The 27859-nt window shown below is 40.9% G+C and overlaps 3 protein-coding genes across 3 annotated transcripts in view; 2 read left to right on the forward strand and 1 right to left on the reverse strand.

The window, feature by feature from the left end:
* Positions 1–6766, reverse strand: part of gramd4b (GRAM domain containing 4b) — a 15981-nt gene extending 9215 nt beyond the window's left edge. Inside the window, exons 1-8 of the mRNA XM_035664693.1 lie at positions 6531–6766; positions 4224–4470; positions 3825–3930; positions 1743–1863; positions 1553–1626; positions 499–631; positions 329–354; positions 20–111 (exon numbers count right to left, since the gene is read on the reverse strand). Of these exons, the coding sequence (XP_035520586.1) occupies positions 20–111; positions 329–354; positions 499–631; positions 1553–1626; positions 1743–1863; positions 3825–3930; positions 4224–4412 (741 nt within the window). The 5' untranslated portion in view covers positions 4413–4470; positions 6531–6766. The remainder of the gene's footprint in view (positions 1–19; positions 112–328; positions 355–498; positions 632–1552; positions 1627–1742; positions 1864–3824; positions 3931–4223; positions 4471–6530) is intronic.
* Positions 6767–6858: 92 nt separating this feature from the next.
* On the forward strand, positions 6859–10939 carry LOC118330226 (cytosolic 5'-nucleotidase 1A). Its single transcript, XM_035664694.1, has 6 exons — positions 6859–7042; positions 7999–8112; positions 8745–8880; positions 9012–9134; positions 9580–9710; positions 9793–10939. The coding sequence occupies exons 1-6, from the start codon at positions 7007–7009 to the stop codon at positions 10036–10038; spliced, it is 786 nt and encodes a 261-aa protein (XP_035520587.1). The 5' UTR covers positions 6859–7006; the 3' UTR covers positions 10039–10939.
* Positions 10940–17718: 6779 nt separating this feature from the next.
* Positions 17719–27859, forward strand: part of LOC118330187 (D(4) dopamine receptor-like) — a 12972-nt gene continuing 2831 nt past the window's right edge. The window contains exons 1-3 of the mRNA XM_035664642.1: positions 17719–17973; positions 22519–22631; positions 26878–27467. Coding sequence (XP_035520535.1) covers positions 17731–17973; positions 22519–22631; positions 26878–27467 — 946 coding nt within the window. The 5' untranslated portion in view covers positions 17719–17730. The remainder of the gene's footprint in view (positions 17974–22518; positions 22632–26877; positions 27468–27859) is intronic.

Below are 27859 nucleotides of genomic sequence, written 5' to 3' on the forward strand. Positions count from 1 at the left end.
TGTCTCTGTGTGGACTCACAATGAAGGCGATGGCCGACGTGTAAACAGAGTACCAGCTGGATAAGGCAGAAAGATTCCTCTTGAAGTTGGTCACAGGTCTGAATCCCCGTTCTGGAAACACAACAACAGACCAGCTGACCAATCACAGACATGTATCACAACAGAGAAACCTTCTTCTTTCTCTGTATGTTTTAAATAAAGCATCTAAACTGCTTCTCCCCCAAGTAAACTATGTGGCCAAAAGTATGTGGACACCCCTGTACTTTGGGTTTGGGGCTGTTTTTTTTTCTGGTTTGGTATATTTGATGTCTAAGACAGAAATACTTACTGAGCCGTCTCATGTTTTCAGTCAACCTGTGAATAAGAAACCAGATATTTATTTAGATTGACGACAAATACAGCTCTAACACAATAAACAATGTTTTCAAGAAATTACTCCTAAAGAAAGTGGATGTGTCCTGAATGGTCTCTGACAGTTTCTGGATTTTTCCGTCTCACCTCTTGGCACTCAGTGGCTCCTCCGTTTCCACCGTATGCTCCTCTGGTTGGAAACGGAAGTCCTCGATATAAACACCAAAACGATTGTAAAGCCATTTCAGGAAGCTGTCAGACAGCTTGTCCTTCTGTTTGTCTGAGGACAGGAAAACAAAAGAGTCTGAACCAACACGTTTATTAACATTTATTCAAGTTTATACACAAAGGTTTGGACCAAACTTTGTCCTGTATGAAAATCTGAGAGACGGATATCAAATAAAAAACACACACAAAAAAAAAAAACACATTTTTGCGAGAGGTGGCGTCTGAATGATGCAGAACGAGCCCTGAGATTTGGCTTAAATATGAAGCTCAAAAGGTTCAGGAGGTCTCAGAACTTGAGGTAATTATTTTTAGCCGATGCATGATGCAGTTTTATTGCCGGTAAAAAATATTTTTACCTCGGTTTACTTGCCAAAAGTTAATTTTGGACCCCGTTAGAAAATATGTTTCTTTGATAAAAAGCTGAATGTGCAACAAAGTGGACATTGGGAGAGAAGGGAGAACTTAACCTTTGTCTCCCATGGTGCATTTCAGCAAGAAACATCCAATTACACAGCTTCAGACTATGTTATGGGCATCGCGAACAACAAGCTGCTAATACAATCTGCAGCTTGTTTCCCACTGCCAACTCCCACAGAGCAAAGCTTTTCACATTTGCTGCTGCTCTGATTCACGCCTCTGACTGTCTTTGGCTGAGGCTCATGGGCATTGTTGTATTTGAGCCAAACAAATGATTTCTCAGAGGCAAAGGTAAAACTGGTGGCTATAGCATAAACCTCTGGGTATAACACCTCTCTAACGGTGTCAGTCAAATCTGAGGATTCCAGAAGGTAGAATCTATGGCTGAGATTGCATTATATTGCATAGGTGTCCCTAATCAAGTGGCCATTGAGTTCATGTTAAGTTACATTGAGGACAACAGATCTCCCACTTTCCAACTCTACTGAGCACGGAGCACAGATGAACTCAAAGGCAGACCTTCTACTAAAAGAGAGAGTGCGTTCTTGCAGCTCACCTGTGCTGCTAACAGTAGACGGAGGAGGGAGCGGGGGTGATGGTTTAGGTGTCTGAGAAGGTGAGTCTTCAAGGCTGTGAAGTGACCAGCAGACAGAAACAACCTGTCAGAGCAGCATAACACAACAGGAACAAACCTCTCTGTCTGATGTCTCCACAATCATTAAATCAAGTTTTTATTAAACAACCACCTGGATCTCAAGACGTCGTTGATCTTCTGCTCCAGCTCGTTGCATCTGCTGCGCTCCCTCTCCAGCTCCTGTTTCAGTGACTCCACATTGGACTCCTCTTTAAGTTTCCTCAGCTCCTCCTCTGGAACAGATAAGTCAGAGCATTAAAGCATAGGTTCACTGTTTTCAAGTCTTAAAACAATACTCCTATGCCCATAAGTACATTAAAACAGTTGGTTGTTGTAAAAGTTCATGTCCGTACGTATTGTGGAGACATCCCTTTCTAACATGCTTCCATTGTCCGTGATGGGGAACAAAATCCACAATCTTTTTTTTTGTGTTAGAGTTAGCCACATCAAGTAAATATCTCCAAAGTTATGGTCTCTTTAGTATGAAGTTTTATGTTTCCCCACAGTGTTCCTTGCTGAGCTGCAGTGGAGGGATAGTGACACTAAGAGAATTATTTTACTTTTTAGATTTAGTGATCATGGCGATTACATAAATCCCAGCGAGAGAGCTGTTTTTACTGGTATGATGATGAAACCAGATCAATGAAGAAAAAAATGGTACTGCAGCAACATCAGCTTCAAAGCTTGATTATCAGGTCTGGACCAATGAACAACACTTATGATATAAGTTGACAAACTTGCTATATTAAACCTGTTTTCAGCTGCAATAATTTTAAACTGCTATCTGCTCTATTTAGCCGTATGATGAGATTATACAAGGTGGACGGCAGCAGCCTGTGATGTATGGTACAGAATTTGGGAGGTAACCACAGAGGGGTAGTGGCACCCTGCTGCCGACCACACACACACAGTATTGGGTCAAGCAGCAGCAAATGCATTATGAAGGGGCCTCTTTATGGCCTGACCAAGCAGAGCATGAGGAGACATTAAGTTACAACTGTTACTGAAGGAAACACAAGGTCCTTTTTCACCACTCTGTGTGAGTGTGGGTGTGTGTGTGTGTGTGGTCGGGTGGGGGGTGTCAGATCAGGTCAGCATGGTTATTAATAGCTGTGTGTGTGTTACATAAAGCAGAAGCAGATATTGATGGATTACCCAGCGTGCTGTTGTACTGTTGGGCTGAACTCCACAATGACCAGGAAATCAACACACACTCTTCCTGCACTGATTAGAAGGGGAAGTTTACTTTGTTTAGTTTTTCTATTGTTTTTTTTTATTATTGACCATGATAGACTGACAAAATAATAATAAATCAAGGTCTACTTGAGCTTTACCCCAGCTGAAACATGTCAGTGTAGTAGGTGGGTTTCCATCCACCTGTTTTAATGTGCATTTTGAATTTGCGCATGAAGAATACTGAGTGGAAAGGCCACATATTTTAAGTTTAAAAAGTCATAATATCACAAAGAAAGTTTTTGGGCTTGGGGGAAGTGGAGAGGTTGGTGTATGAATTAAAAGAAAATGCAGCAAAGTTCAATAGAAACGTATTCATAAATGTTGGCAAGAAAACATCAGATCTGAGTGGAGAGATGAAGAGATTGTAACCTTCCTTAAAATCAATACAGGAAACAAACACACATGCCATATTTCCATCATGTTTTTTAATTTTCTATCCTCCATTTGAATTTTAAGTGGCACTCTTAACTATGTCATCTTGTTGCACCCTCTTCTTCTACAATAGTACAATGGCACCTGCCTAGAGCATTAGCGCCACCTACTGCTTACCTCGATGACCCAACTACAAACGTACAGAAATTTGGATTTTGTTATTAAGATTTTTTGGTGGGAAACCAAATGTAGCAACTGGGGGGAAAGAGAGGGACACTGGAACAACAAATTGGCTCTGGGTGTGACTAAATGGTGTGAATCTCAGTGGTTGTTTCTTAATAAATATTCTTAATAAAATCTCACAGAGAAAAATTAACTTTGGAAATATGAAGATAAAATTCACAGATTTCATTCCACACATAAAGACCCAGGTGATGCTTGAAGCTAAAGCCGATCTGTAAACCAGTTACTTTGTTTGTAAGACAGACACTTGTATGAATTGTGTTTAATTTCTCTTAGTTTCACATTATGTAATTGAAGTTTTATAAAACGCCACACAAATTACAGTTCTGGTCAGACTACTCACGTAAGAAGTGTTTCTCTAACAAGGCGATTTCTAGGTGACCTTTGACCTCGTTGAGATCTGTTCTCTGGTCCTCTTGGAGAGCTGCAGAAAATGATCCTGGACCAGCCTGTAACACAAACACACAGACAAAAATATTAAACAAACAGACAGTGTAGAAAATAGGATACATCAACAGTGGGGAAATAATCTGTTTCAAGAAACTAAAGTAACAGTACACTAGCTTGTGGTTTTTCTTATATGTGGGGTGCCACAAGGTTCAACCCTAGGTCCTCCTATATTCACAGTCTATAGAGATGGTCTGTAGAGATGGACAGATGATACCAAAGCTCCAAATCTTGTTACACTCATGTTTTGTCTGTGTTTGTGTCAAATCAAATCAGATCAGGTGTGTTTGTGTACCTGAGCTTCACTCTGCTGCTGCTCTCCCTCCGCCTCCCTCAGCTCCTCCGTCTCTCTGACGGAGGTACGTGGTTTAATCACGATCTCCTCGGTGCATTCTGTGTCTGACGTGTTGGGCGACTCGGCCAGATCCAGGAACTCGTCCCGTCTCTGACCCCGGAACCGGATCCTGTCCAGATGCTTTCGCATGGTGGGCGCCGTGGAGCCAGTCTCTACCTACACATGACTGACAACTGTGCTGCAGAGACTGAAAGAGAAGAGGAACATGGAGAAATGATCCACAAAACATTCAATAATGAACTGAGAGCTGAGCAGCATGGCTCTAAGGATGGTAGTACTGCTTGGTCAGTCCACATGTCAGAAATATCTCAACTGTTGGAATGCCATGACATTTTGTAGAGATATTCATGGGTCCCATTAACATCGCCAGAGACAACAGGCTGACAGTAAGAAAATAGATCCACTGAACCTGGAGCTGGGTGAAAAGCAGAAACAATAGACCAAAATGTCTGACAAATGAACACACATGTCTTCTTACTGACCTGAATGTGAGGCTCCTTCAACACTAACTGATCATAAGCTTCACAAAGGGAGAGTCAGCACTCAACACGTCTGCCAGCTCACTTAAAGACTTATACAAACAACATATCAGATGTTCCACAGGGACGTCATCGTACTGTTTGTCCAGGGAGGAGGAAATGTTTCATCATCTGCTCTCCAGATAACACAGGGGGGCATAAAACATGACTGTAGAGTCTGTGTGGACTCCGAACTCACTCAACTAAAACACAGACTGACAGACACACCCGTCAGTCAACACAAACAGGTCGACATCTTTGGAAATATGCTTATTCCCTTTTAGCCAGAGAGTTAGATGTCAGGATCAATACCACTATCTCATGTCTGTTAAATATGAGGCTACAGCCAGCAGCCAGTTAGCGTAGCTTAGCATAAAGACTAGAAACAGGGGGAAATGGCCGGCCTGTGCAAAGAAAACAAAAGCCACATATCACCACCTCTTGAGTTCACAAATATACACATTGCATCTGGTTTGTTTAATACAAAAACCAAAGCATAAAAACACAGCTTTACAGGGGGTAACTATTTCTTGGCTGGGACCAGTAACTTCCACTCCACTGGGTGCCTGGTAGCTGCATGAAATAGTCCTGTGCAAATAACTGCCGCAAAGTGCTAAAATGTGTTTTTTACATTTCAGTTTCAGTACAGATTAAATAAACGGGATATAATCAGAATCAGGTTTTTTTTTGCTAAGTAGGTTTTCACATACAAGGAGTTTGCCTTGGTAAGTTGGTGCATAACAATTAAATATAGAACAATATTTATAAAGATAAAAATAGAGACAACAAAAAGAGACAATAAAAACAATATGGCCAAATGATTAAATAAATGAGTGAAGAGCTGTACAGAAATTTGCAAACAAATTGACCGGGTAATCTGCAAGTTAGCAGTGTGCCACAATTATATTTGCAATAGGCAAAGATACAAACCAGGGGAAGTGCATTAATGTAATGCATACATTCAGGGTGGGTGGGGGGTTGAAGAATCAGATAAATATCATGATGTATTAATTAGTGAGCTTTAAAGGATCTGGTAGGTTGATGCTGTTACCAAAGCTAGCCGTTTCCCCCTGTATCCAGTCTTTATGCTCGTCTATGTTAACCAGTTGCTGGTTGTAGCCTCTATCAGACTACTTGTTCTGCCCACAGAGGGACATCAGAAGAAGGTCAGAGGTCTGCTGAGAGAAGACCTTGATGTGTAAGAACGGCATTGACTTTGTATTGGTTGAGAGAAGTCGGGGAGTTTCCCATTAACTTCAATACAGTCAGAGTTAAATCCCACAACGTCCTCAGTGATAGCTCAGTCTGAAACACTGTCTGTAGACAGCTGAAGGTGTTGTTCAGTCTGAAGATTACGGAGCCGTCTGACTGGTCTGACTGCTTGTATCTGTCTGAACATGTAGAATGAAATGAACTGGTTCAATCAGACACTGCCTACAGACAGACAGACAGACAGACAGACAGACAGAGACTGACAGGTATTGACTGACTGACAGACAGACAGGCAGTCTGTCTCTGAGGACAGAAACCAGTCTCTGGTTCTGTTGCCACCTGGGTCGCTGACAGCCAATCAGCTGCTGCTCACCTGCGGACCTCAAGGAGGACCTACAGGACCTCGACAGGACCGCGGGGTCTAGGTTGAACACACCGGGACACCTCAGAGGACCGAGATGAAAAGAGTAGGAAGTAAGAAAGGAAGGAAAGAGAGGACAGATGAAGAGTTTCTCACCGTGAACAGAAAATGAATTAAACTTTCCCTCCTTCTTTCTTTCCAGGCGGTCCACACCCGTTACAAACCCGCTCCCAAACGAGTCAAATCCGCTCCAAACCGGACCGGGCTACTCTCAGATCCGCTCCAGATCCGCCCCCCCTTCTCTGTCCCGACAGTTAGTCCAGATGTGGGTGTCTTTAGGGGGTGAACCCAGCCCGTGTCTCCAGACCGTGTCTCCCTACCTGACACAATAATCACTGCTGTGGGCGGGGCGGCTGGCGGCAGACAAACAAGGAAGTGACGCCATCACGCTGCACTCTTAAAGCAACGTCCGGGTCCAGGCAGGCGGAACCCAAACGGGCTGTCCTCTGTTTCTGGAGGAACTTTAAAGTAAGTTAACTTAGTTAGTTTGACAGCTGGTTCAGACAGCTGCTGCGACGGTGAACAGGTCAGCAGGTCCAGCTGTTAGAGCCGGTTCGACCTGAGAGGCGGACATGGTCTCCACGATCCAGAACACCGACGTGAAGCAGGTAAGACTCACCTGAGGCCGTTAGGGTTCATGTCTGTGCAGAAACTTATCCAGAACCTCATTTAGTCGGTGTTGAGACATTACACTGGGTACGTGAGCCAATGGGGGGGGCTGCAGGAAATATCAGGGGCGGATCAGGGATCAGTCTGTATCTGTCTCACCCCCAAAGAGTGAGACAGGCGAGATCACATACCTGTAGAAACACTGCCACCCAGCCCCGACGAACATTAGAAGTATCACACTGTATTTTGTGCAGTTTCACAGAGTTTTCCCACCAAACTACATTTAAAAAATCAGGTATTTTAATGCCATCTTCTTTATTTCCATTAGAGCATCTTGTAACGGTAAAATTCAGCTCATAAATAATTATACAGCCCACTATTGCACTAAAGTTCTTTAAAGAGAAAGTTAAAAATGACTTTTTTAATATATTAAAATGTCCGTGTAGTGTTTGCAATGGATGCCGAATTGATGATTATTTATAATCTGATTTAATATACAGCACAATTTCTTTTTAACTGTGACATACTTTAACCCGTTAGCGACGCAATGCTTAAATCGCATATTTTGTAAGAGGAATTCGGCCCGGAGAATATGAGGGTAAAATTAGGAAAACCTGTGCAGAAATTCAAGAAAAGCTGTCTGCACAGAACAAGCGAAACTATTCTTTCAGACGGTAAAACAAACGCACAATAACATGGCGTTTTCTCATGCACAAACACATGTGTAAAAATATGAATTTTAAATGTTAAAATGAGTTTAAATTCAGGTTTCACTTCAAACTCTGTTATTTGAATCGTACTGTGAGCAGTGTTGCATGATGGTCCTGTTTAGGTGTGATTTCATACATGTTGTCCATTGGTTTCCTGGTGGTTCGGGGACGGTTCTGTGTGTGTTGTACTGCTGGTTTCTGGATGAAGTGCAGATGAAGATGCAGGTTTTGTGTCTCCTCTGCAGAAAGATGCTGCTCGTGCTGCGGTTGTCGCGGTAACGTCTCGCGCTGTGTTTGACTGTGGAGCTGGTGATGGCGATGACGTGTGCGGAGTGGGCGTGGCTTTCCCGCTGCTGCAGGTGAGAACATCTTAAAAGCATGTATAGCAGTGTGACAGAATGACAAAATCCCCCTTTTTCTGTGCCTGTTAAGTCTTTAAAATGTCTGGCCGTATTCTATATTTTTCTTGTCAACAAATCCCATATGCAGCAACAATAAATTGATTTCTAATGTGTATCTAAAGCCTGATATATCTTCTTTCTCTGTGCCATAGAGCTCCACTGTAGTCAAAAACTATTCCAAACACAATCACTGTTGCACTGGGTGACATGTTCCTACATCACCATGAACACACACACAGCAGTTTGTTTTGACTCAGTCCCACATACACTGTCCTGCTGCCCCAAATACTCACAACGTGTTTCAATCTGCCTCTGAAAATAGCCAACTAATGCACTGTGTCGGCCTGTTTGAGTAATGTTTGCTATAACTACATTAAACAGCTGGAAATTACTGTTTGGGCGCATTTCTTAAAGATTTAAGTCTTCAGTGGGAACCAGTGGGCCTGGAGCTCAGAGCCACAGACAGGGCGGGGATTCGGAGGTCCAGTGGACTTGTTGACAATAAGAAAACTATAGAATAACACCAGACTGAGAGCTTGGAAGGAAAATGTCAGATAATCTTAATTCTAATAAATAGTTTTACTCTTCAGGCGCTGCAGAGAGTGAATGAACGTCTGCTGGAGGAAAATCCGGCTGAGTCGCTGCTGTTTGATGTCGTCCTGATCACCACCAGTAGCCAGCAACAGCAGCAGAGCTCCCGCATCAGCAGCAGCACCAGACATTACGGTAATCAGCAATCTAACTTTAGCTTTCAGCAGACAGATGACACTTAGTAGCTGATGAGTTGTTGGAAGTTTGTGGTCTTGTTGGTGACAGTGTTGACTTCCTGTCACAATGTCTTCACCACTCTATTGCAGGTCTCGAAGTCAGCAGGTTCTGTTTTTCCAGCGAGGAGGATTTCATTGAGAGTTTACTGACAAATGGCGTGCAGCTCTTCCTGACAACAGACAGAAACGAGGCAACGCAAGCGTCACAAAGTGGTAAAGAGTTATGTTTTTTTTCTTCTGTCATTTATCACAGCTGATGTGTGATGGATACGAACCTCCAGAGGCTTTTTACAGCGGATCACAGTCTGTCAGGTCGTGGAGCCTGAAAATCCTGATTTGGTTGAAGAGAAAATTAGATAAAACATCTTATCAGAGGATAACAGTTTGACATTTAAAATCCAATCTCAGAATATAGTTTGACCTTTTTAAGCATTGTTTAGCAGATGTTCTGAAACTTTACTTCAAAATAAGTGTCTGGCATCTAGAATTTGTTTTGCTTAACAGTTGTCCTGATACTTTACTAGTCATAAGCATTATTAGCAATGTTGTTCACTTTCAACTTGCGTAGTTTCCTCCATTTAACGTGTTTTGATAATGTGTTGATGTTCAGGTGATTGTGAAGTTAGAAGGTGAATAATCCTCTTTGTCATTGGTCCAGGTGTTCTCTCGGCGCTGCTGGACCAGCAGATTGCTTTCAGTCCTCCAGAGCAGCTCAGAGTAATGTTCTGTGGGGACGCCATTGTCCAGCCCGACACTGGCCCAACGCCAGTGAGCCGACAGGTCGCTCAGGTAACATTCTGCTGATACATCACCTTTACTTTTTAATTCATGCAGAAGAGTTCTTCATTCAAGTCACATTCTTCCTCTGCAGAGTTTCTCGACTCAGCTTGGCGAGATGCGGCAGAGGTTCGGCATGTTCAACAGCCCTCTCAGTATCGTCCTGGTGACGTCTCGTGGCGGCAGGGAAAGCTGCGGCGGTGCCTTGCAGAAGCTGCGGTCCCGCGGCGTGAGCGTGGACGAAGCGTACTGCCTGGCCGGGGCCCCACAGGGCCCCATCGTGTCCCTACTCCGACCTCACTTCCTGCTCAGCGAAGGCTTCAGAAACCTAGAGGAGTGATGACATCATGAGAGGATGTGCTGTCACATGACCACACCAAGAACTTCACTGTCTTTGAAACAAGCTGCCAAAACCTCGATATGCGCTTAAAGTAGTTAATTGAGCCTTAAGCAGCCAATCAGTGATCATGATGTAAAGCTAAGTGAAGCCCCGCCCACCACCAAAATTCAAACCACAGGATTGGACGCTGTTACACAGAAAAAAATGGCTATATATTTTTTTTTGACATGTAGACATTGTTTTGAGACAAATGGATGATATAAATACATCTAACAAATCAGCATGTGTGTAACTCTGTTATAGTCCAGTAGGAGGCAGTCTTGCTTTGATACTTCACGGAAATCTGACCAATTCTTTGACCTTTGACCCTTAATGCTGGGAGTGGAGTGGACTAAAGTGGAGACTAGCTGTGGTTCAGATCAGAATTAAGTTAAACTGACTCCTTCAGGTGTTTAACCCCTTGTGTCTATTGATGTGCATGATACATTGTGGTTGGAATGGAAGTGTTTCAGTCCTCCAGCAGACACGTTTGTTGAGTCTTAAATCAGACTGAATGTAGGTTTGCAGCTCATTTCTAATGGATATATTAAGAGATATTTGTTTCTGTGCTTCAGTGGTTTTAAATGAGTATGCCACCTGATCATTATTTTCTGAAATGTTAAAACAGTGAGATATTATAGAGCTCCCGAGGTCGCAAAAAAATATGTTTTTTGTCCACACAAGGCAATAACGTCTCTTTGTCTGTCCCATTACCACACCTGTGGTCTTGATATATATGGTTATGGAAGATATCCTATATAAAATGTTTCACAAACTATTGCTGTACAAAACTAAAACATTTATTTTTGCATCACAACATTACACACAAACACCAAATAAATAAACTGATTGTAAAAGCAGACATTTTGCTTATGGTTTAGCATACCCCACTGTGCCACAAGTACCACTTTTTGTGTCTTGGCAATTGCAAAAAACTGTAAAAAGAAAAAGGGAAGTAAAGTTGTGCATGTGGTGTTTTTGGTGCTTTGATGTTGAAAGAAGACCAGCAGGTGGCAGCAGAGAACTTCAGTCACCAAGACACCAACACACACACAAAGAGACCCTTCAAATAAAACAGTATGCTAATTAAATGATCATTCTACAGTTGGTGTATTTAAAGGTCCAGTGTGTAACATTTAGGACGATCTATTGGCAGAAATGGAACGTAATATTCATAAGTATGTTTTCATTAGTGTATAATCCCCTAATAAGAATCATTGTCTGTGCAGTCCACCATGTTGAACCACCATGCTTCTACATAAGCTCAGAATAAACAAACCAAACAAGGGCTCTAGATAGGGCCTTTCACAGCCACCGTAGTTTCTCCTAGACGCTTTACAGCCTGTTCTCATTCCCAGGTTGTCAAATTGTGTGCTGTCCTGGCCAGTTTTCCCTCAGAAAAGACATTTAAATAAATGAATAAAAAACAGACGTGAGCCATGTTCAGTTAGTTGCAGTCTGCAACTTTATTGCTAGATGATAAATCTCCATGAGAGGATTCAAGTGATCTATAAAGAGGCTCCATGTGATCCTTGGGGAGGTTCCAGGAGTCATTGAGAGAGTTCCAGCAGTCTGTAAATAGGCTGCAGCAACACTTGAAGAAGTTCCAAGTGTCTTTGAAGAGGTTCTTTAGACAGTTGTAGGAGTTCTTGAAGGCTCCCTTTGTCCTTGGGCCTATTCAAGGTTCGGGGGTTGTTCAGGAAGGGGTCCTTGAGAACATTTTATAGAGTGGCTAATGGATGTAATCAGAGCTACAGCATGAGCCTTTTACTCATGAGAGGATGTAAACCTGACGGAGGCTGAATTGATGTCATCAGGAGCCGCTGTCTCATCTCTGCTGCCACAAATTAAAACATGTTCAGTTAAATGAGGCAGTTCGCTGTGGTGGTCTGTGTCTGACAGTCTCATATAGTAACATGATCTGGAACAGAAAAATACCATGTTTTCATTATTCTGAGTAAGGTTTCTGTTGAACACTGCAATCATTAGTTCCTGTTCAGCTCCGCCTTCTGAACAAAACATAGCTTTAATTTTAAGAAATGAACCTCCAAGAAGGTTCATATTTGCTGCTGCCTGCAGAAAGTTTCTGTTCAAACCTTCACAAACTAATTCAGTCAGTTAATGAACACTTCCCTTACTGAACACTTGGAAGTGTAGGAAAAGTGAAAATTTTATTTCATCAGTACATCTGTGTATCACTTCAGTAAAATGATATCAAGGTACATTTGTTGTTGGTTTTCATTTCTTACCTGCCCCTGAATAGGTTTAGAGGTCTTTCAGGGGGTTTCAGCAGTCCTAAAGGTTGTAGTGGTCTTTGTGAAGAGCGAGAGACGTGTCTTTTTGAGCAGGTCCCATGGTCCTTGAGGAAGTTTTGTGGCTCCATAATATGGTTCCGATGTCCCCAGAGACGGTTCTGGTTATATTTTAGAAGATTCCACTGTCCCTTGAGGTGGTCTTGTCCCAGTGTTCCTTGAAAAGGGGTCCATGTAGTGGGTTCCAATGGTTCTCGAGGAGTTCCTAGATATCCTTAAAAAGGTTCCAGTGGTCCTCAAAGAGATCCCAGTGATTCTTGTAGAAATTTTGAAGGTGGTTCCTGTGGTCTTTCAGGTAGTTCAGGGGTCCCTGAGTAGGATTTAGGGGTCAGTTTTACGGTTTATGGTTAGTTTTAAGTGAAGATCCCCTAAGGTGGTTCCACTGGCCCTTGAGGAGGTTATCACTGAATGGTCCTTGAGGTGGAACAAGGGGTCTTTCAGGAGGTCCAGTGGCCTTAAAGGAAAATTCCTGTTTATTTCAACCTGGCATATTTTCCTTAAATGTGGCTGTTGGGCCACCTCCATTGTTGAGATTCAGTGAATTAAACAACGTATATCGAAGCAAGGTGCACAAGCCTATTACGGCTTTCCAAACAAACATGATTGTTACACAAAACTTTTCAAGTCCAACAGAATAGCCACGTTTGCTAACTGCACAATAGGGGCAACTTACAATAGAGATGGTGAGTGCAAAGTTACCCATAGAGTCACAATAGACACATTTATGGTTGGAACATACTTCACTTTTCCTTTAGGTCACTTAAGGTCATAAGAACATTTGTGGTTTACACAAACTGGAGTTAAATGTCACCATCAGCCAAAAGCAGACGCAGCATCAACTGGTCCACTGTCTACACAGCTGCTGGAAGGTAGACTAAATTATACTGTAATACTAAATTATAAATGGAGCTGTGTTATAGGTCTATTTCTGGAGACAGACAGGAGGTGTGTCCAGTGCAGCGCCATCGTCCCTGGAGGTTTCGATGACATCACTGCCTAACTGCAGTCCACAAGGTCTCCAAATTAAACATCACCTCATGGCCTCCAGACCAGAATCAGATGAGCAGAGAGGCCCTCATCAGGGTTTATGAAGAGCCTGTTCATAATGAGTTGGAGTCAGTGATTGGAAACCAAAAGAGTTCTCAGACGTTCAACACAAAGCCAAACAGAGCAAGAAAAACATCCAGACCAAACCGGATTAAAGTAAAATAAATGCTGCTGCGTAGCAAACTGAAAAACTAAATGATTTCCTCACCGACCAATCTGTGGCAGTCTCAGCAGGAACCTGAATTCAGAGTAAGTCTGATCACCAGCTACACTTCCATCGCTGACTCCCCTCTCCCACCAAACAGAACATAAAAATGACGTAGTCGTCCTCATTTCTCCTCTTTATTAATGATGCATATCATTAATCTGAAACATCACCACACAAAAAGTTTCTCCTATCAAAGGTTCTTTAAAGTTCAAGTTCTGGGATAAACAGTATTACAGGTTGGTTATTACTGCAGTGGAGAAGAGCTGTAGATGCTTACATGTAGATGTTGGTAAAAATGAAGTATATCAGGAGACTATCCCCAAGGATTCTACCTCATCTTTTATTTTCTGTGCTTCCTCTGCTCTCAGCCACAGGCAGGAAGGTCAGGGTGGAGGGATGTGATGGAGGACGAGGAGGAGGAGCAGGAGGAGGATTCTGTAACATCTGTTGGATCCTGAAGCAAACTGGGAGGCAGCGGGAGAAGGAAAATGACAGTGATAAAACATGTGAAAACAATCTGAAAATACTTACTGACTGAGAAACACTGTGATGGGAATCGTAACCAGATTTTGAAACAAATTATGAAATAAAAACGATATAATATCAAAGATAGTTTCCTGCACAGCTCAGTCCTATCAGACAGGATTTTAGTAATATTGACACACCCCACCTATATAAGACATTTGTGATCAACCACGCTATACAATGTTATTTATACATTTTATTTATTTATTGATCAATAAGATTTTCAGTAAATGTTATGTTCCCACATGATGTTCTAAATGTAAAATTAACCATTTTGGAGGGGAAAATCCTGAATTGCTTCATAATATAATTGAATTGGATATTTTAGGACTGAAAATGTGTAAGGACAAAATATGATCTAGTCCTAAAAACCTCATTACTCATCAGGTCATTAAAGCCTTAAATTCCCGGAACCAACAGCGCCAATATGATAAATGATTAATTAATTATAAATGAACTAATTAATTACTTTTGTCTATACTGATTGGCTCCGTCATTGTTACACTTTTACATCAATGTGACTGTGAACGCTTGTTATTATTCTACATTAATAAACCAAGTTGCAGTTTCTGCTGGTTCTCAATCAGCTACAGATCACTGAAAAAAAACCCTAAACAAACAAAAGTTGTCCTTCATGTCTTTCATAATATTGTTCCTTGACATACTTTTCATCAAATGTAAGTATTAATAAGTAGAAAGCATGGAGATCCCTGTAACGTGAAAGCAGCATCATTGAGCTCACTCACAGGTTAGAGAAGATCTCTGCACCAAGACTGTCATAAAAAACAAACACTAGACTCAAAACAGCTACAACACCTAGAAGCAGGTGAGGTCATTTGACAGCATCATCTCATTTGATCCCAGCTCATGTTTCCTGAGAGGCAGACTGATGTTCAGATGTTCAGTCTGACCGGCGGGGGGGATTTCTGACCGCCTGAGTGAAAACAGCAGCTGAGCTCTGACGTCCTAAAAAACACTCTGGATCTGAATGATGGAAACTTGTTCATACCTGTTCATACAGTACATCTGATTAACATAAACTACAGAGCGTAGGAGACTGACAGTCTGCCTTATCAGTTTCCTGAGGGGCAGAGTGTGACCTCACTCTGAAGACTATTTTTAGCCTCCTGTTGGGCAACTGGAGGAGACTCTTGTTATCTGAAGGAACTGTGAAATATGTGAACCTTCGCATTTCATTACCGTTAAAACCTCTTTCTGGAGCATTCATATTTCATATATTTCATATTCTTTGATGCTAATGCTAGAAAAACGCCACAGTGACCACATAGTAACACATGGACAACACCACAACAACCACCTGATAACAATGTGGCAACCACCCCAACATTCCAGGAATCACTGAGCAACCACCCCAGCCATAAACCAACATCGTATTAAGGTTTAAAAAAAAGCGTTAATCATCTGATACCCTGGCCCTTTATGAAGCCCCTCTGTTTACCCTCTGTCTGAAGCTTGGAAAAAAGCGATATGAGGTACTGAATTTGATGAATTTATTGTTTCTCAAACCACAAATGAGACAAGAATTAGGTTAGAAATTGATAGACGCCACCAGAACAGAGTGTTTCATGGCCTGTGGCCTCACTGGTTATCGTACAAAAACACACTTTTATAACTTTATCTACAGATTTTGATTAAACAATCATATTTTACGCAACTCTCAGTTTACAGTTTCCTGATGGACAGATAGCTTCAGAATCAGAATCAGAATTTTGTTTATTGCCAAGTAGGTTTGTACGCCTACGAGGAATGTGACCTGGTACTTCACTTGTTATTAGCAGTTACTTTAGCCAGCTTTCTTTAGAAATCTATGATCTTACTGTATGTACGGTTGTTGTGACAGTAGAAAAAAGGGAATTATTTTTAAATACGTTTGCATCATTATTTTGAACTTTGTCCACATTTAATACGAACATGTGACGCTGTAACATTATATATGACAGAAAATTAGGGAAAGCATAACAGGTCCCTTTAAATAAATCCAGATGTTGAGACTAAACAGTGACAGAGATTTCCTGCAGTTTGCTGTCTGAGGGGGGATTCCTCCTCTCTGCCTTCTGGCCCTGCAGCTCTCTGCTCAGTTTAACCCTCAGTCCTTCACTTTACACTGCACAAAATGTCTCGCCAACATGTTTTAGCCACTAATTCTCTCCTGGACTTTTACTCTGACTCTTTATTCCCCACAGACACTTTGGTTTAAACGGCAACAAAACTTCCTTCATAGTGGAGATCACAAAGTTTCCAAATATATGATTTATTATCAATATTCGAAAGGGGTCCTTTTTTATAGTGAAAACCATGGTGGGAAATAACTAAGTACATTTACTCAAGTTCTGTACTTTTTTACTTTTTCCGGTACAATTTTGAGATACTTGCACTTTACTTTTTCCATAGTCAAGTCGACTTCACAGGGGAAAGTGCACATTTTACTTCACTACGTGTCTTTGACAGCCCTATTTGTTTCTTTACAGATTCAGATTATTAATACAATAATAATGGCCCAACATTAAAGTGATAAACACATCAATAATAATCCAGTAATATATTATTATAATTCTGAAATGGGACATTCTGTAATGAGGACGTCTACTCTTTATACTTTAAATATATTTTGATGCTAATGCTTTACTTGTAACAGAGTCTTTCTAATTTGTGGTATAATTTTACTAAAGTCCACTACTTAAAATTCATATGAACTTAAACTGTGTAGATGAATTAAAATAATCCTATTTAAACAACGTAATTGATGTGCATTATGCTGTATATTATATTGTAGGCTATATAAATATCCATTTCACTGTGTGTTGTTCCCGGCTGTGACATTTACTGTCCTCTTTCATTTTAATGAACTGTTAAATAAAGTAGTGGATATTTTTTGCAGCGGACCCTCCTCTCCTCACACAGGCGAGTACAGATGAACAGACAGACAGACAGATGGGCAAACTGTGTCTCCTGCTGGAGCTCAAGGACTGAAGGACACCGTAAAGCGCAGCTGATAAGCGGCTTTAATCGGCTAATTTGGCCTCGGTGGCCTTAGCAGGCTGCAGGTAAACACACCGGATCTGAAAACACCCGCTGCCCGAGACACTCACCGTGGGCTGACCGCGGAGAACCTCCGGGTGGTCGCCACTCTCCAACCTGAGCTTTTAACTGAGGAAACATGAATTTCCTCCTCAACTTTCTAATTATTTGAGGGATGTAATGCACTTTTGATCAAGTTTTTTTTTCATCTTCACGGCGCAGAATGTTCTTTCTCACGAAGACAGGCGGAGCTTTGTCAGCATCTATTTAATAATTATGAGTTAACGGTGAATAAGACCAAACTCCACCTGGTTCCATACTGTTTTACGCGGAGGTTTTTTGCGTAAAGTGCGCGCCGGTGCGCTCTGGAGCTCCGCGGGAGAGTCTGGTAGAGTCTGAGTCTCGGTGACACCATGATGACACCACAGTGCGGGGACCAGAGTCAGGTCCGGCCTTCATGAGAGCCCGCTGGCCGCGCTGCTGCGGCTGGGACCGGGACGGAGCGGAGGAGCCGTGGTGGAGATGGCGGCCAACCTGACCGCTGCGGTGGCGGCCCCGGAGGCGGCCGCCAGGGGACACAATGTGCCGGCCCTGTTGTTCGGGGTGCTGCTGATCGTGGTGATCATCTGCGGGAACCTGCTGGTGTGTCTGAGCGTGTTCACGGAGAAGGCGCTGAAGACCACCACCAACTACTTCATCGTCAGCCTGGCGGTGGCGGATCTGATGCTCGCGGTGCTCGTGCTGCCGCTCTTCGTCTACTCCGAGGTGAGATGTTCTTTATGTTCTTATTGTTTTTAACCCAGAGCTCCAGAGGGGCCCCCGGCTGTTTCAGGGCCCCCACAGAGCCGCTTGAGGTTTAAAATGTAAAATAAACTCAGATTTACTGCTGAAAACACACCGTCATTTAGATTAAGATGGTAAACCATTCATTTGGAAACGCACAACCAAGCCTATTTCATGTTCATTAAGCTGTTATTGAGGCATATAACGCATTGTCAAGAGGAAAAACTCATTAAACAGCCCTTTTCTTATCAAATTAAGCATATTTTAACGAAGTTCCACTTAATTTACATATTAATTAGCTGCTGCTGACAGGAACATTTGACTGGTGTTACCACTTTTTGTCTTCTACACACCCAATCTGCAGCAACACCAGCATTAACCAATTCACAGTTGATTAATTAATGGAATATAATATATTATGGATATTTTTATTGATTATCTGCTTGGATTAAAGGGTTGTTGACGGCTGGAAACCTCTCAGAATTAACCAAAGAGCTGGAAAGTCATCACAAAATTAGCATGTTAATTGAAAATTAAAGGCTATTTAGATTAAGGCAGGCCCTTTGTGGGTCATGTCATTTTGTCAGGTGTTGGTAATAGGTTTTTACAGCCTAAACCATGCTGATAAACCACTAAACCACACTGTCCCACATGAGGGGGAAAATAAACACATTTAAAAAGGACATTAAGACAGTTGAAGATATTAAGAGAAAAAAGGAAACAATAAGAACAGGGATGCCAGCTGAGTAAGAAAAAAAACTAAAACTTAAACATTTATCTCTCAGAGAGGATGGTACGTATTTTCTGTGATAGAGTTGTGTTAATAAAAGTGTGATTAAACATTAAGAAACACATTGCACTGTAGTATACACACAAAATACAATAAATTACAATATGGTAACATGAGTTAAAGCAATAATACCACATGTGTAAGACTCTTTTTAACTGTTACAAGTAAAAGACATGCATTCAGTAGTATTAGCATCAAATTATACCTTAAGTACAATAAGAACTCACCAAACAGAATGGCCTATTTCAGAATAATGTACTGTATATTATATTATTGGATTATAATTATCGATGTATGAATGTGTTCATCACTTTAATGCAGCAGCAAAGGTGGAGTTACTTTATTGACTTTATATACTGCTGGGTAGCTTGTGAATCTGTCTTATCTATAATAATACATCGTAATTGATTTGTTGATTATATTTTGTATTATTAATCTAACCTGCAGAAAATGGAAACATTAAAGTACCTCAAACTTGTATTTGAGTGCATTACTTGAGTAAATGTATTTAGTTACACTCCACCACTGTTGGTAACAATCAGTGACAGCTGCTGATCAGTGGCACCAAATTACAAAAAAGAGCAAACATGGCTCATAATCTGAGTTTTTATAGAGCATATATATATATATTTACAGTATACATAACGGATCAATGTAGGCGTGTATCAGGAGTTTGACTGCAGTCAGAGTCTATCTTTGTGAAACTGGCCTCTGACTCTCTCTTCCTGAAGTTTAAATGATATAAGTGAATATCAGCTAAATATATTCTGATTTAATCACAATCACATATATCAATGCTTGGAAAAGTCCCCAAATGAAGACATTTGAACTCAAACACATTATTGTGGCGCATTAGTAATGCATTGAATAGAAATATCTAAAGCTGGCTTTAGAAATCAATAAATTGTTTCATTTTCAAATCTTCAGACATTTTTTCCATTTGGCAGGAAGAATTAAATGTTTTGACAAATACATCTGTACCAACTTAAAAAGACTGTATTAAGTGGTTTAAATCAAGACATTGGTGTTTTTATTAGTTTAATGACAAAACTGCATTTTTATCCATCTCCCCCATCTCCCATTAGCTTCAAATATGGATGTACATTTTATTTTTCAGCATTAACAGGATTACCCGGCAATGACTAATTTGAAGTGGATAGTTGCAATGGATTCTGTACACATGTACTATTTAAGTTCTCTCAGAAAAAGCTACAAAATGCATTTTATTAAAATTTTGAAGATGCCACATGTGACAACAGTCATACAACTAATCAGTGACATCTGTGAGGGTTTATTAATGATAAATTTGTAACACAACCACACTTTGATGCTTGAGTTACGACCAAGTTTGATCAATCATTTATTTTGCGTCTAAGGACCAAGGCTATTGATTTGTTGATTTGCAACAAGATAGACCAATTGATTCTTGTGCAAGCCTCACTTAAACAGTGTGGTGGGAAGCCAGTGTTTGAATTAGTTCCAACTGAATATAAAGTAACAGTTTTATCAGAGAGCAGCCTTAAATGAATAAAACTGAGTTTCACATGAAAGAAGATGCAAAGATTAGAGGAAAGTCCCAAAGATCAACTTCATTTTGTCTATCAGAGTTTGTTTTTTATCTTGTTTGCTGACTGGGCACAAACTCTTGCAGGGTCCTGACTCACAGGCAAATATTGTAATTTTTACTTCACTACATTTATTTGACAGCTTTAGTTACTTGTTACTTTGCAGACTCAGATAATTAATAAAAAATATTAATCAACTAATAAGTTATGATCTGGTACTCTGGTAAGTATTTTATTTATATATTTATTTCAAGGGGAAGTCGACCCAACTCCTTTTGTTTAAGTAAAAGATTTTAAGTGTGGGACTCGTAACAACAGAGTATTTTCACACTGTGGTGTTACATTTTTTTTCCACAGTAAAAGACCTGAATAGTTCTTCCACCATGGCTGACCTTCAGCACTGGCTTAAAGGATCAGTTCAGTGTTTTTACAGCCAAGACCTCATTAACATAATGTTTTACTTAACAACACGTAGCTTCAGTGTGTAGAAACGTAACAGCCAAGATGAACCAAGTATATTGAGACTAAATTGTAAATTATTTAATTAATTCTCTGAATATCTCTAGAACTCCTCGTCCACATTGACTTAAAAGTTGGTTCTGACAGTTCATTGTTGATCTCGGAAACAACAGCTGACAAAACTATCTCAGTCGAGGTCCACTTGCTTGCTTGTACGGGAGCTTTTGACTGTATCGCGAAGGCTTCATCAGCAGGTGTCAACTTCTAAGTCATGCTCAGAATAATGTAAAGTTTAAATTTATACAGTCTACATGACGAAAGTTCTTGTGGTGGTGGAGATCATGTTTTTCTATCTTAAATCTAATTAAATTGAATTACTGTTAATTCATTGGATGTCAGTGTTTAAACTGCTGTCTATGGTCCTGCAGGAAACCAACATGTTCGCAAGATCTGGGTTTTAAATTCAGTAAACTGTGCCTTCAACCATCAGCTCTGAACTCCAGCTGACCCTGTGATGAAGCTGGTCTGACAGAGTCTGAAAACTCATATTTAATATTATTTACTCTGATTTTGGAGGTCCATTATATGAACTAAAAAAAAATATTAAATTAACCTGAGCACTTGTCCTGGTACAGTCAGGCTTTGTTTGTCAAAGCTCAGAGAACAACAGTCTCTACATTCCTTCTGACGTCGGCTCTGTTCCAGGGGTTGGAGGTCAGACACTGGGCCCCACAATAACAATGGATGTTAGGAAAAGGATGAAAACAATAAGAATGAGTCCATGTTTATCAGTTGGTGTTCAGTCTTTTGTCCTCATCTTCTTTTGTGTGTTTATTTCCTGGTGTTTCTTCATGAGTTTTTTTTTGTGTGGGCTGTTTTCTAAGGGTTTTTATCAACATCAAACATTGGAATCAGGGCCAAACAGCTGATTCATATTTCAGCTTTTAGGTATTTCTGCAGTGTGGTGGACAAAAAGTATTAAGACCATTTACTTAAGTAAAATAAGTAAGTTTCTGATTCTGATTCTGATTCTGATATTACCACAATGTAAAAAAAGCGAATTAATGGACATATTTAAGGATTTCTGGCTTGATTTAAGGTGTGTAGTGTGTGTTTATAGAGGTAAAAGTGAACAGTAATTAATAAATTCTGCAAAAACTTAAAATAATTTTAGAGGGTTCAAACAAATATATATATAATGTCTTTAATAATTTGTATATACGTATTTATGATTTTCAGTGTATATATAGTTTATTTTATTTATTCATTATTTGTGTGCATTTTATTAGTTATTTTTTATGCATATATATTTTTTATCTTATACATATTTGTATTTTTATAGATGATTTATTCATATTTTTATTTACTTGTATACAATTAATTAATTAATTTAATATATGTGTGTCAATCTGTTGTGTGTGTCTGTACTGGTGAGCACTGACCTGTCTGAATATTATTTTTTTGTACATTTTTTGAACATTTATTCAAGTGAAGGTAAATAAGTATTGGCAAAATGTACTTTAGGTACATAGGTACAGGTCCAGTGGAGAAAACACGATGCAGCTCCATATAGGTTGTCCTACGTGCTAGAAAAGGGTTTAGAATTGTTTTACCACAATACTTTCTGTATGCTGGTGCCCTTTTTATGTTTTTCAGACTGATTATTTATGATTATGAGCCATGAACTCACTGAGCAATTTTTCTGTGTGTCAGTTTCAGGACGGCGTATGGACCCTCAACACCACCATCTGTGACTGTCTGATGACCATGGACGTGATGCTGTGCACAGCCTCCATTTTCAACCTCTGCGCCATCAGCGTCGACAGGTCAGTGCTCACCTGTACAAGTACACACAGCAGACAGACTACATTGCAAGGAATCAACAAGTAAACAGTAGGTCAGTCTATATGAAAATGGGATATAAATGTTGATATCAGTTGTTATCTGACCCTTGACCTGGGATGTGCTGAAGATTTTAAAGTTTGAACTAGTCAGTACAGTAGTTATTATTTAACTCCAACATGTAACAACATGCTGATAGTGTAGCTATTCTTAAAGGGAAGCTCTGCTGAATTTATGGGCAAGCCTTTTTGAGCTGTATGAAATCTGATAAATAGCCTCAAGTGATGTCACTTGAGTCAGTGTAGGTTGGGGCTGAAGACTTGAAGTCTGAAAAAGAAAAAGTCTGGAGGTGTGAAGTTAGAAAGAACTGAGCTTACCAGACCTCCTCATCTCTACTTGAGGCTAGCGGCGCAATGCGGCGCTATAAGCATAACACACCAGAATCTGCACAATCGAGTGAATTGTGTCATGTTGCATTGTGGGTAATGTAGACACTGTATCAACGTGTATATATGTAATATACATATAACCTTCATTGTGTCACCTCCACTTCTGAAACCAAACCTAAACCCTCACCAACCTTAAACCAAAAGACAAAACACAAATGAGGTTAAATTAGACACAAATTACAACCTGATGGTGGCGCTGGAGGAAAAGTCAGGGAATTACCAAAGTCAGTAAGATTCATCGTTTTGGGATAACGCTTGTCTGCACAAAACTCCTGTGGTACAATGACTGACTGCATCCCTAGACCCATGCAGCTAGCGTGGCTAAAACAAAGGTATTGACATGGGGTTTAACAATTATCCTCAGATCTGACTGAATTTTTTTCTGTAGTGAGGAAGATGCAGATGATTCAGATGCAGCTCTGCAACCAAACAAACCCTGAAACTTCCGCAGGACTCTGTGCAGTTGATTAAAAGGAAGAGGTCAAAGTCCAGCCATAACTCACAAACTCTGTGTCATAACCAGAGCTTTAATCGGCTTCAGGTTCATCCAGGGTGATCCAGGGTCATCCAGCAACAAGCAGTTGATTAATCAAACCAGGACCCTGGACGGTCTGTCAGGACCACATAGGACACCTCGCAGAGAGTTTCAGTTTTCCATCTGAAGGTCGGCAGGGTCAGACAGTCACGCCACAGTTGGCTCTGATGTGGAAATATGACGACGACCTTTAGTCTGTTTCCTGTAAAAGCACGAAAAGATGAAAAATTAGAGCAGACAGAACAATTTAAAGCCCCAAATGAAGGATGTGTCTGCAGTGATGAACTGCCAGCTTCGCTCTGCACTCGTTAGTTTTACTTGATGAGATTAGCTGAACTCTCGGCTGATGTTGAAGGATGAAAATCTGAGACGAAAACCCGAGCTGCTCCTCAAATCCGATGTCCCAACTCCAGAAAATATGATTACATCAGAGACTGATGGAGGCAGTGAGGCTAACTTGGACTGATGCTGATGATCAGAAGCTTTTTGAAGCAGCCGACAGCAGTTAGAGGTTTAACTGGATGACAGTGTCTGAATAATTCAGAAGGCTGAGCAGGAAACATCCTGAAGGTCTGCAGAGAGTCCACCTGCTGCTGTCCGCAGACTGAAAGGGGAAATCTTCTAGTCTCTCTGCAGGTTTTGATGGTTTTAACAGCAAACTGACTGATGACCTGCTGTCAGTCATGGATGGATTGGGCTGAGGGGGCCCCCTAAACCAGGAAAACCTCTGAATGTAGCTTCTGTTATTAATGTTTCCTGTTGGAAAGTCAGAGAGGTCAATTCTTTGTTCTCGTGACATTTTTGCTCCTGGTCATGAGCTTAGATCTTTCAATGAATATTTGGCCAGAACAGATCCTGCACATCTATCCATAGACAGCTGTGTAGGAGTGGGATGAGTAGACCAACTGTTGATTATTGTTATTTAACATATGTAGAGTTCGGTATAGTATTCTATACTATCCCTACAATATTGATCCGTCCACCAAGTCTGATGTTAATTTAGGTTATATTCATATTATTTTGAAACCTTGAATCCTAAAGTGTGTACTTCAGCAACAGTAAGACTCATAAAAAGCTGTTTAAACGGTCGGATTTAGAAGAGCTCTGTACACAGCCGGTGGTGGGAGAAGTACTCAGATCCTTTACTTAAGTAAAAGTAACAATACCATGGTGTCGAAATACTCTCTTACAAGTAAAAGTATAAAAGTATTCACTGTGCAAAATGGTGCCTTTCGTTCAATTATTAGTTGTCCAGAAAGGTCACTTCCTTCATACTGAGTTGTCTTCCCATTTTAATGACAATATTTATATGTTCAGCCATTAGTTACACCCATTTGTTCAATATTTGTGGAGCTTTTTGCCAGTTTTAGTTGAGGGCTGTTGGCCAACACAAAACAACCCACAGGAGACACACAGTGTAAGATGGACTTTGTCTTGGAAATTAAAGTACAAATCAACTTTTCTCTCATTCAACATAAGCTTGTTTTTAATGTTGATGAAACAAAATGGCAGAAGAGAATCGTTGACTCTGTTCACAGTCTGTGATTAATTATTCTCTCTACTGTGTGCAGAAGCGTGTAGCGGGAGATCTTGCATAAAACTTTGGGTGGTCCACTTTAACCAACACAAGGGAGGTGCACTGCATTGACCTATTAAGCTCTACTGCAAAAAACTGTCTCTGATCTCGCCAATATAATGTCAGGTCTTTTTTTATTACTTCTTCTGAACTACAGCTTCAAGCTCAATTTGGAAAAACAGTTTTTTAAATATTATAATGCTCAGAAATGGAATGAGTTACAAAAGGTTTCTGAATATAATACTTATTCACTCATAGTTTTTTGTCCAACCACTGTTCTGTGTTTTGGTCCATGGTCTTACTGCATATGTTTCCTTGTGGGCAAGCCTTTTTAAAAAGGACATTTTAATCCGTCAATCCCAAGTGTAACTAATGACTTCATTAATTGCTGTTTTGCAGTAACTGCTGGGAGGAAGCTCCATTAATGTTATTAGTTCCACCAGCAATTTTCTGGTTGTGAAAGGTCAAAGTGTCGTAAAAAGATTAAATTGGGAGCAATAAAGAAACAAGAGTGCTCGGATTGTGCCACAAACTGTCAAGATCCAGGTTAAGAAGATTTATTTAGACAGAAAAACATCCCACTGCTCAATCTTAAAGGATTGAAACGATGATGATGATGATTGAAGGTAATGGTGAATGTTGGATGTTTTTATTGTTATGTATTTTATTTTATTATTTCCCCTCCTCTTTTCAAATGCATTTTAATATGTTACCTGACAGGTCAATTGTCTGCTTATCAATCAAACATGTCCAATCTTTCTCTAGTGTTCACAGTCAGTGGAACAGGAAAGACTGTTTTGTGTCAAAAAGTTACATTTTCCAACAGAAATAATGACAAAGATCCATGAAACAAAACATGCAGTCAAGAGTCCATGTCATCTTGACAATGTTATTTTAACAAAATTCAACTTTGCTCTTTGATGTATATCAGGGCTTTCAGTCCATCCATCTAACATTCAATCAGAGATAGATATCTTAACAAAGACTGTCCAGACAGACATAAAATATGGTGTGAATATTCATGGTCCTCAGAGGATGAACTCAAAGGGTATAATTTCCACTGGGTTAGGGTTAGCCTTCCTTTTTTCCCCCCTCTGTTTTATAGTTTAATGTTGATCTCCATACTAACCAACCAACATTCAGATAAGAGAAGGTCTTGAGAAGAGTTGATAAACTCATCTGTGTCGCGGTTTGAGAAAAGCTCTTTGGTAGTGCTGCCTGCTGAAGAAAATATCAGGATTTCTGCCAAAATATCTTAAACTTCTGTACTGCTTGTACTGAAATGTCCTTATCATATTCCTGCTTCCGGGAGGAAGGACCTTTAGATTTTAATAACCCCATGACCTTTCCTCTAGCACCACCTTCAAGACAAGCCTCACATCTTTAGCTACACTTCTGGTAAGGTTTTCAGAATGATTATATCATCAGAATGTTCTTTGTTCATATTGCCTGTCTCTAGGGCACACTAGCAGGATGTCAAGCTCAGGGCTCCTTGTCTAAAGAACGTTATTTCTCACAAGAAAATTCCATCGGCTCTAACATGACAAGCTATGAATACCATGAATAAAACCTTTCCATTACTAATCATGTGGCAGCTCTCAGTTTTTTCAGGTGTTCAGTGGTGTCATTTCAGGTGCAGCAGATTGTAAAATTTCTCTCACTTGTTGCAGGTTCATCGCCGTGTTAATCCCTCTCAACTACAACAGGAAGCACGTGGACCTGCGGCAGACAGTGCTGCTGTCAGCCACCTGGATCCTGGCCCTGGCCGTGGCCTCGCCTGTCATATTCGGCATCAACAATGTGCCGGGCCGAGACCCCAGCGAGTGTAAACTGGAGAACGACGACTACGTCCTTTACTCTTCTGTGTGCTCCTTCTTTATCCCCTGTCCCATCATGGTGCTGCTGTACTGTGGCATGTTCCGCGGCCTGCGGCGCTGGGAGGAGGCACGTAAAGCCAAGCTGAGGAACAGCATCCAGGCCTGCCGCAAGCTGCAGGAGGCCGCCGCATCACTGCCACCACTGGCCTCACTGCCGCCGCCGCTGCCACCCATCATAGAGAGGGAACAGACGGATACCCTGGATGAGCCGTCCACCTACCCATCCCCAGACCGGCCCTTTCACTCGTCAAAGTACAAAGACGGCCCTGTGCCTACGGTCAGCTTTGCAGAGATCAAGTTCAACCCTGACATACGCAGGAGGAAGACGGCCAAGATCAACAGCCGGGAGAGGAAGGCCATGAAGGTGCTTCCTGTCGTTGTGGGTGAGTTCACTTCCTGTTTAGCATCATCAGTGCTGGCAGTGCTGGATTACCAACAAACTGAGCAACCAGGATGCAGGTTAAAGGATCCAAAATTCAGCAACGCTGAAAGCATTAAGAACAACTTTACTGTGAGCCTGATGAATGCCACAAACCAAAGCTCATCAGTGTCTCAATAAAGTTATGAGTTCTGGGCCGAGAGTGGGGGGTTTCTGGTACAACTTCATCTGCTTCCAAGGTGCATGGACAGAGGGTCAAAACTCTATCGAAAACTTTACTATGAGACCAGTTACATTTGGTTTGTAGACAGAACTTAGTTGCAGATTGATGATTGATCAAATGGATCATCAAACGATGGTCGATCTGGTAGAATCTTTTCAGAATAAATGTTTTCA

The sequence above is a fragment of the Morone saxatilis genome, unplaced genomic scaffold (assembly GCF_004916995.1).
Source record: "Morone saxatilis isolate NCDOM2014 unplaced genomic scaffold, NCSU_SB_2.0 Contig2, whole genome shotgun sequence".
NCBI lineage: Eukaryota > Metazoa > Chordata > Actinopteri > Moronidae > Morone > Morone saxatilis.

Excerpts from the sequence above, each read along its gene's own strand:
- LOC118330226 (XM_035664694.1), top strand. The coding sequence starts at position 7,007 with ATGGTCTCCACGATCCAGAACACCGACGTGAAGCAG. Across the intron at positions 7,043-7,998 it reads AGAACACCGACGTGAAGCAG|AAAGATGCTGCTCGTGCTGC; the intron begins GTAAGACTCACC and ends TCTCCTCTGCAG. Across the intron at positions 8,881-9,011 it reads CAGCAGCACCAGACATTACG|GTCTCGAAGTCAGCAGGTTC; the intron begins GTAATCAGCAAT and ends ACTCTATTGCAG.